This window comes from Zootoca vivipara, chromosome 6, assembly GCF_965207765.1.
Source record: "Zootoca vivipara chromosome 6, rZooViv2.hap1.1, whole genome shotgun sequence".
In the NCBI taxonomy this organism is placed as follows: domain Eukaryota; kingdom Metazoa; phylum Chordata; class Lepidosauria; order Squamata; family Lacertidae; genus Zootoca; species Zootoca vivipara.
Window position 1 is genome coordinate 25066991 of NC_142589.1, and position 9934 is coordinate 25076924.

At 44.7% G+C, this 9934-nt stretch overlaps 1 protein-coding gene and 1 long non-coding RNA gene across 2 annotated transcripts in view; one reads left to right on the forward strand and one right to left on the reverse strand.

Moving 5' to 3' along the window:
• The window catches only part of SLC7A10 (solute carrier family 7 member 10), a 45698-nt gene extending 41723 nt beyond the window's left edge, over positions 1 to 3975 (forward strand). The window contains 4 exon segments of the mRNA XM_035120847.3: positions 37 to 186; positions 2175 to 2352; positions 3697 to 3789; positions 3792 to 3975. Coding sequence (XP_034976738.3) covers positions 37 to 186; positions 2175 to 2352; positions 3697 to 3789; positions 3792 to 3823 — 453 coding nt within the window. The 3' untranslated portion in view covers positions 3824 to 3975.
• A 294-nt stretch (positions 3976 to 4269) lies between these two features.
• On the reverse strand, positions 4270 to 8819 carry LOC148685284 (uncharacterized). Its single transcript, XR_015950492.1, has 2 exons — positions 8479 to 8819; positions 4270 to 5610 (listed from the first exon to the last, which is right to left on the reverse strand). It is a non-coding gene; the product is annotated as an uncharacterized LOC148685284 (long non-coding RNA).
• Between the last annotated feature and the right edge of the window lie 1115 nt (positions 8820 to 9934).

The following is a 9934-nucleotide window of genomic DNA, read 5'->3' on the forward strand; positions in this document are numbered from 1 at the left end:
TAATGCTTCCATTTCCATTTCTTCTTCTTTCCCCAGTGTCTTGCCACGGTGGTCATCATGCTTGTTGGGGACACCTACACACTGATCAATTATGTGTCCTTTATCAACTACCTCTGCTATGGAGTGACAATAATCGGTTTGATTGTGCTGCGCTGGAAGAAGCCCAAAATCTTCAGACCCATCAAGGTGAAAAATATTGGGGCTCTCCGTATGCACCCTCCCTTGCTTCTTTAGGGGTTTGGTAGGCTTGCGGATGATGCTCACTTCCCACAATGCGCCTGAAGAAGGGGCGAAAGGGCGGGGGGCTTTCCTTGCAGGCCATCTTCTGCTGAGGGCATAAATGTCCTGTCAACAGCCACAACCACGCAAAACAGTCCCCTCATCCGCCACCAGCCCAGGGGGTGATCTCCATACTGTCACTGCTTTGGAGGGAGGGGCTTGAACGAAGACAGAAGGATTTGGTTTGCAGCATCACAGCGGCTGAAAGGCAGTGGAGTTTGGTCCATGATGGCAAGTGGGGCACTGCCCAGTCCAACCTCAGCCTCACTTCCTCCATTCCAGGGGGTGGCATCACCTGCTAGTTTTCTCTTTCTCCTCCTCCTTCTCCGTGTTGCTCTTGTAGAACCCAGGTGGGAGGAGGAGGGAGGGGAGAAAACTAGGTTTTGGCCACTCCTCTTCCCTCTGCCCCACTACAAGGGGCACCAGCTACCACTGGTTAAAGGGCCCTGCTGCCCTAGAGCTGAAAATCCACTTCAAAAAAACCCAGACTGTTTGCAGCCAGGAAAGTGATGGAGAAACACCCTGGAAAGATTGGGCTGCGCAAATGATTGACAGGGAGGCATACAAATAACCCACGGGCAGCCCAGGCCAAAAGTGCCCCACAAACAAATGATAATGGATGCCCAAGAAAGGTCGGACACGGTTTGACTTCCGCGTAAGCTTTGTGCCAGCAGATCTGGGTGGTTGATCAGGAAACAGATTGCCCAGAAAGGCCCTTCATTCACCAGAGGGAGAATTGGGCAGGAGAAGGGGGTTGTGCTCTGCCGCTGCAGCTTCCATATTCTTCCAGATTCCTCCAAATACCGTACTAGCGCAGCAAAGGCAAGAATGGGGACACGGGGAGGGTACCATGATGATGAGGGGCATCTCCTGGGAGAACGGTAGGAGTATCCCATGAGCTATAGTAGCTTTTGTGACAGTGGGAGGTGGCACCTATGCATGTAGGTGCGTTGGTCGATTCCTGTAAAGGACACGCTTTCAATTTTTGCAGTCCTGGCACAAACCAGTTTTGCAGGTTTCTCCAATGCTTGTTCAGCATTCTGGGAAAAGGAGAATCGGCACCCTATTCAGTTCACCTTTTATTGTGTTAAGTCACAACAAAGAAAATCAGTCCCATCATGTCAAACTAGCAGGGTGGCAACACACAGGTGTGTATTTCTGGGAAATGGTTGGGTAGTTCCGAGGGTTCTCTTGAGTTACATTGTGAATATATATTGTGTATTTAACATATTTTTTACCCTTCCTTTCATTTTTATAACTCTGAAGGTGGCCCTCAGTCCAAGTTTGAAAGCAACCCACTATCAAAATCCTTAAATACTTTTCTAAAAGCAGCAAACAAGACAACATATTTATTAATTTTTAAATGAAAGAACAGGAATAACTGAGTGAGTTTCATGTCTGAGAGAGGATTTGAAACCGGGCCTCCTCAATCAGTTAATAACTATTATTACTGATTATTATTATTACAAACATTATTATTACATATTACATATTATTAGTATTACCTATTTAAGTTGTTTTAAATTGTTTTTGATATTTGTGTTTAAATTGTTGTAACCTACCCTGGGACCCTAGTGTGAAAGGTGGGTGAAAAATTGCAATAAAATTGTTCTCCAACAGTAATAATTCATTTAGATCCGTTTTCCTCAAATGAGCTCAAGACAGCCTATTTGGTGGTGAGGCAGTGACTGGCCCATGGACGAAGGTCACCCCAGTGAGATTCATGGCCAAGTGGGAGATATGAACCCAGGACTCCACAACTTAGCCCAACACTCTAACCGCTACACCACGCTGCCTCTCAATCTATCACCACACCTTTGATGCGTACAGGGCAAAGGAAATTGGGAGGAAATGCCAGGCTTCTGTACACTTGCCATCTTTTTTTCCCCTCTCAGGTTAATCTCCTGGTTCCAATCACTTACCTGACATTTTGGGCCTTTCTCTTGATCTTCAGTTTATATTCTGAGCCAGTAGTCTGTGGAGTTGGACTGATTATCATACTAACTGGAGTGCCAGTGTTTTTTATTGGAATATACTGGAAAAACAAACCAAAGTGTGTAAATAGGATACTAGGTAAGCGGGGAACCTGCGGGAGGATGCCGCTATGGGGAGTAAAAGCTGTGGTCACCATAGAGACGGGATAAAGGACATTGATGATGTACGGAGAAAATGTCGCCGGGTTCAGGGGTAGTCACAGATTTCAACAGCCTACTTCCGAATGTGTGCAGTGAGGGCAGAGAGATTTGAATCTGGGGGCTTTCCAAAGCCCATCATCCCACCCATGTGGTCACAAGGGCCAACTCAAGGTCTGTTCATGCAATAGGCAACATTCGGTTTTTCTGCCCCATCTCGCATCATGTTGTGGGTGGTGGGGAGGCAGGAAGGGTCGTGGCTCAATGGCAGAGCAGAGCAAGGCCCCAAGTTTAATCCCAAATGGCAACATCTTTGGGTAAGGCTGAGAACAGACTCCTACCTGAAACCCTGGAATGCCACTGCTGCCAGTCAGTGTAGACAGTGCTAAGCTAGATGGATCAATGGCGTGGCTACACATCAGGTAGCTTCTTCTATTCTTCCTCTGACTGGCCAGCTACTCTCCAGGGAGTTTGGGGACAAGGTCTCTCACCTCACCTGCTACCTGATCTTCCTAACTCAGGGATGAATAGGCACCTGTGGGCCTCTGAACATCATAGTGCCCATAATCTCTTTGATTACTGGCCATACTGAATGGGACTTTTTAGTTTAAAGGCAAGTAAGAGGCAGCACAATAGGAGCTTATAAAAGTTATGTGCGGAGTAGAGAAAGTGGCAAGAAAAACGTTTTCCTCCCTCTCTCTCATAACACGAGAACTTGTGGACACATGCAATGAAGCTGAAAAGCTGGAAGATTCAGGGCAGATCAAAGAAAGGACTTCTTTACATAGCACAGTGTTAAACTGTGGAACTCACTGCCACAGGAGGCAGTGACTGCCACCTACGTGGATGGCTTTAAGAGAGGATTAGACAAATTCACTGAGAGAGTTATTGATGGATACTTGCCAGAATGGCTCTGCTCTGCCTCCGCAGTTGGAGGCAGGAATGCTTCTGAATACCAGTTGCTGGAAACCACAGGAGTGGGGGGGGCTCTTGTGCTGGAATCCTGCTTGCTAGCTCCCCTCAGGCATCTGGCTGGCCACTTCTGAGAACAGGATGTTGGACTAGATGGGCCATTGGCCTAATCCAGGAGGACTGTTGGGAGCTGGATTCCCAGGACATTTCAAGGGACAGGCTCCCCACCCCTGCTTTTAAGTGGAGGTGCCAGTGGCCACTAAACCTTCTGCAGGAAAAGTGGGACCTCTGTGACTGAGCTAGATTGAGCCACTGACTGGTGGATGTTCTGGCTACAAATAAACTAACTGCTTGACGACTTCCTCTTTTCCAGAGTCCTTGACGCACTGGGGCCAGAAGGTGTGTTTTGTAGTCTACCCGCAAGGGGGTTCTACGGAAGAGGATGATCTACCTTTCACTCACTCACCCCTCCAGGAAGAGAAAAGACCTTGAAGAAATAACGATATATTTTACACACGAGAAGTAGATTTTTGTTGTTGTTTTTGTTTACATGATTATTATTATTTTTGAAAAAAGAAAAATCTTGACTTTTTTTTTTTAGAAATCCAATAGTAAAATGTATAAAATGAGATACACCTTTTCAGCAGCTATAGTGGACCGTTAATAGCACCTAGCTCTTTTTCCTAAAAAGAAAAAAGAAGAAAAAAAAGAGTAAAAAATAAAATAAAATAAAATGAGCTGGCTTGTTTCTTCCTAGTGGTGTATTTTTGTCAAGTGATATATTTACATTCAGGCCCGATATGTAAAATCCTGACTATCGTTGCTTATTCCGGTAGTTTTAAAGAACTTCTGGAAAGTTTCACCATGAGAAAATAACACATTTAAGGAAGTGATGTGAAGTAGTGCAATTTGTTGAAAACAGCTTTGACTGACAATGCAGAACTACATGATGGCTCTATCACTTTATTTTTTTATGGACAAGGGAATGTATTATACACACAAACCCTGCCCCCATTGACTTGAAACCCTTCCTTCCACAAAAGAAGGTTCATCCAGGGCATTGGGTTATTTCCATTAACTTATGACTCTCAACCTAAAACCTATATCCCCCCTGAACATATGCAGATTGAGGGCTTGTTGAAAAGACCACCCATCATCACTTGATTCAACAATGAAGGCCCAGAGGGTGAAAGAGCAGGGACCCCAGAAAAGTATTCCCAAAGGGGTTTTTAAACTGTCCACCCCTCTTCCCAGGAGACTCTGGGAACTGTGGCTCTGGGAGGGAAATGGGCGTCTCCTAACAACTCTCAGCACCCTTAACAAACTACAGTTCCCAGGGTTCTTTGGGCGAAACCACAGCCATTTAAAATGGTATGAGACTGCTTTAAATTTATAGTGCAAATGGGGCCTTGGATTGAAAGGTCTCTTTCACTAGGTGCCACCTGATAGCCTTTTCTTAAACTGGAGTAACAGGACAAGAGGAAAAGGTCCTTCTGATTAGCAGATCCCACAAGCTGCCAAGCGGGAAAATGGTTGGTATGGTTACAGCATCATTTAGCAGCACCATAAGGGAAGCACAGGTATGGAGCTGTTGCAGTACGTCTGATCCAGTAACTTTTGTATTCATTCCAACATTTCCTGCAAAAGTACAGAATCTTTCCCGCCATCTGTATTTCCTCTTCCTACCCAGAGGGAGCTTCAGGTTTTGTGCCTTCAGTGTTCAACAGATTTGGTCACCTGAAGCATCCGTGACATATGGCTCATCATGATATTATGAAGATGATGAAGATGCACTTTGACTGGGGGTGATTGTAGGTGAAGTTGGTACCCTTTGACTTGTCAAATGAGTGAACCAGGCAGCTAAAGTTCTGAACCCTGATCACCCATGAGGGTTTCCTGGCATGATCCAGACACAGAGCAATACAAATCACATGAAACATGTCCCACATGGTGACATCACTTTTGCCAAATCAGAAGTGAAAATACATATAAACTGCTAAGCATTTTGAAGACTGAAAGGTTTTCTGCATGATCATAAATGGGGGAAGGGTTTTGCTTTTATTGAACTTGCCAACATGTGAATGGGTCGCCTCTGGATCGTTCTGAGGACTAATCTACAAAAACTTTTAAAACTGCCAAATCTGGGATCCTCTTTTTCCTTCCCATTTCTTGAGAAACCCATGTCTGATGCCCTCATCCACCTTCCTCTTCAGGTAGTTCTTCCAGAAGAAACTTCATTTCTCCTTGGAGCTTTCTCTGTGAAGCTCCATCAGTTTGGAATGGGGCACTAGGCAAAATAAATAAATAAATAAATGCCATGAGGCAAAAATCAAGTACAGCGTAAGAACAGCTTAGTTTATGAACAACCTGGATTAAGAATGCTGCAAACCTGGAGGTAGGTGTTTGTTTGTGAACTTTGCCTTGGAAGCAGAACATGTTTTGCTTTCTGTTGAGTGTGTTCCATTTGTAAATTGAGTCCCCTGCTGCTATGGGAAAGCACGCCTTGGTTAAGACATTTTAATGTACGTATTTTAATCTTTGTTGGAAGCCGCCCAGAGTGGCTGGGGAAACCCAGCCAGATGGGCGGGGTACAAATAATAAGTTGTTGTTGTTGTTGTTGTTGTTGTTGTTGTTGTTGTTGTTGTTAAGAACGCTTTGGTTTAAGAACGGACTTGTGAAATGGATTAAGTTCGTAAACCAAGGTACCACTGTATTCTTAAAGATCCTCAAGTCTCGTTTTTGAAAGAGCAAATCTTTAGGTTTCAGCATAAACAGACAAAGCTTTTTTATTGTGTTTTCATTAAGTTGACCTCTTTAGAAGCCAAGGAAAGTGAGTCCTCAGAGGGGAGGGCTTCATGCCCAAAGGAAGCACCTGCAACTTTGCATCATTTATACGGGTCAGAAAAACCCACTTGCCATCTCTCATCGATTGGGCTAGGTAAAATTTTATATCCCCACCACCAACCCTGTAGATTATTCAGAGAGCCCTGAGTATGTCTTAAAATATTGCTGTGTCAATAGCTCCAAGCTTACTTCTGTCAGCTGCACAACCCCTAGCACAGAGAGATAAAACCGTCCCTCCTACCACCAAGCCATTGCTTACTCCTGGGTGAAGGAGCACAGAGTTCAAAGCAGGGAAAGATGGGGAAATAGCACAATCCCAAAGCAGGCATGGTGCTGGAGGAGATTCTTGAGAGTCCCATGGACTGCAAGAAGATCAAACCTATCCATTCTGAAGGAAACCAGCCCTGAGTGCTCACTGGAAGGACAGATCATGAAGCTGAGGCTCCAATACTTTGGCCACCTCATGAGAAGAGAAGACTCCCTGGAAAAGACCCTGATGTTGGGAAAGATGGAGGGCACATGGAGAAGGGGACGACAGAGGATGAGATGGTTGGACAGTGTTCTCGAAGCCACCAACATGCGTCTGACCAAACTGCGGGAGGCAGTGGAAGACAGGAGTGCTTGGCGTGCTCTGGTCCATGGGGTCACGAAGAGTCGGACATGACTAAACGACTAAACAACAACAACAACAACAAAGCAGGCCAAGTCATCCTATTCTTGGATTGACCTCAGCAGAACTGATCTGGCCAGATGGAAAAGGATGGCCCTGGCTACCAAAGGGAGGTGCTGGACTGACAGTCCTAAGGCTGAAAATGTTAACAGATGCTGCCTAGGGAGGGGGAGAAAATCCAATCAAGTCTTCTTGAGCAGGAGGGGAATTACTTCACAGCCACAGCAAAGACCACCCACGCTGCATGCTCAGCACTACCAAGTGACGTCAAGAGCTTGGGGCGTTGCTTTGCATGGCTCGCCACTTCCACGTCTCAGAACTGGCTTCCTCATGCCTATTTGCTAATTAAAAAGAAGAAAAACGCCACTAAAATGCCTGTGAAAATATCTGCATCGAGTGTGTTTTGGATAAACATGTTAGCACTAGACATGTTTTTCTGCAGTTTACTAAATGATGGGCAGTAAACAACTAGGCAAACATTGCCGAATTGTGATCTTGTGTACTAACTGCCAAGCTGTCAGTGCTGTATTTTAAGCAGCAAGTCCTCTTTGTTGCTGAAGAGCGTAGAGAGTGGCTTGTGTTTATCACAAATGTGTGCAATGTTGTCAACAGTGATAAAGCACTCGCCATCTGTTGATGGCTTTCGGAAACTTGTCCTCTGGAGGTTGCAGAGTCTCCCTCTCCAGCCCTGAATGTGCAACTCGCCTAATCTGTTTTAGTAGCAAAGGGCTGTCCTTGCAGCAATTCTACCCACCTCTGTCCAGAATATAGACAGGCCTGCGTATCAACACAGATGCAGAAAATCAAACGCAGAATGTGACATTAGCTGCAGAATTCTGTACTTTCTAAGAACCTCAGAGCTTTCATTTAAAATCAGCAGCAACACTAACGACTCTAAATTTCTAGCCCTTACGTTTGAAGATACATTTGAAAATGTGGGGAGAACACCTAATTAAATATCAGGATCCAGAGGACTTTTTGGTATATAGATATATACAGTAGTAGTCAAAGGATGGGGCTTCAGTCTCCTCCGCCACCTTCATTACTAGAACAATCAAAGTACAGATTCAGGATAAAATAGGCCAAGCAAGAGGAAACATGCAAAGCTGATCGCTTTCCCCGACTCACACAAGTCATGTCTCCTCCTCCCCTTTGAAGCACAAATCATGCCCGGACAGTGCAATTCTGACTCAGCATTTGCACAAGCTTTATTACAGGAATTGGCCCTGTTCAAACTATTCCCCCCCCCCCAAAAAAAATCTTTTGGAAAAGCTCCGAGAAATCTTCTCGATGATATTAACTTTAAATAAATGAGTAATGTTCTGCTAGTTCTGCCAAGAGATGCTATCGCCTGCAAGATTTTGAATTCAGAACTTTCCAGATACTGCAAACTAAACAAGTGGGACCCTCCACAAAATGTTGCAGTTCATCCTCACCTCCCAACAGAAACATTCCTATTCAGGCTCCCAGCCAGCTATGCTTTCTCCAGGACACTTCATTCCACCACCCATTCCCAGTTTCATTGTCTGCATTTTGAATTGACTAGGACTATGGAGCATGCACAGTTCTCACTGGGAATTTTTTTAAGGGGAGTCCCCTAAGGTTGTTGTGTGTTTTTTTAAAAAGAAAATATATTTCTACCTCTGCAATCCTCGAAGGTCCTCCAACCAAGCTGACACGTCCTCCTTGTTTGTAAGGGGCCATAGTTCGCCATTTGGCTCCTACATTCACTAGTAAGAGGAAGGGATGGTTCAAGTACCATTGATGGGTCTTGTGCAACCCGTCTCACAAAGGAAAGACAATGTTAGGTTAATTTAATTACTTTTTGCTTTGACAGAAAGATAGTTGAAACATTTTAATTTCCTTGGTAATTTGCAAAAGGGCGGGGGACGACGACAGATGATGTCTCTAAAGTTCACAACCAAAAAAAGTATTTTGCTGATGCAGCACACTCTAATTTATACCATCCCCGCTTAAGGCACACAACCACTTCGGTCCAGCCAAAACCAAGAAATTTTAATTTGACTCTAAGGGGGTTAAAGAAATAGAGAGTATCGCTAGGCACCATGAACCACACTCTGTATACCTGATTGTGTTATCACTGCTTCTCACTGCCCTTAAACTTCAAAACACACACACAAACATGAAAAGGTATTTTTAAGTGACAGAATGCCAGAGAAACATTTGGTTACGTCATTAAAAAGCAATCAGCACTCTGAGAAGCGGCTACTAATGGCTATGCTGGATGCAGACCAGTGCCCAGCAAGTGCACTCAGATCCCATCAATTACCATGGAACTGCAACACATACAGCAGCGCAGGGACTGCAGCCATGACAATTCTAGTTGCAGAGAACAAAGCGGAATCAAGATGTGGTTTCAGATCCAGGTTTGCTCACTAAGGAGGGTTTGGCAAGCTACTGTTCCGAGCTCAGAAGTAGCATTGAGCCATGCTTGTTTTTGAAACCACACGTGGATGCTCCTTTAGTGCATGGTATAGGGAGTGTGAACAAGCCCAAGGCTCCTTTATACAGCAAGAAACCAGGACTTCTCATTGTGCCTGAACCTCCATGGGCTTTCAGGAAAGCTATTACACCACTATTTATGTTCTCACCAGTATCTGAGGAACTGAACAGTTCTCTGGAACTCCCTTTGAAAACCATGGAAAACCTGCTTGCAGCTTGCTCAGTATAATTCTCAGGGCAGTATGTGAATTTAATAAATAGATAAATAAATAAATAATAGTAATAATAAAGCAGGGATATGGACCCTGTGACCCTCCAGCTGTTTGTTGCTGGCCTCCAACTCCCTTCAGCCCCGGTCAGCCTGCCCAGTGATGGGAAATGTATAACCCCTGAGGTCCAAAGGTTACCCAGTTCTGGTAAAAAGCACCTCCCAATTCACAGTTCTATGCACTCAGCACTCTGCTAACATTGGAAACTTGGGATGGGGGTAGGTAAAAGGGGTTCACAAACCTACAATAAACAGCTCAACAAATACCCTTGTAAAACTGTTCCAACTTAAGTCAACATAAAACTCCTACTGAAGTCAGCATTTGCTATAATCCCACTACAGTATAATCAAAACCTGGCTGCTTTG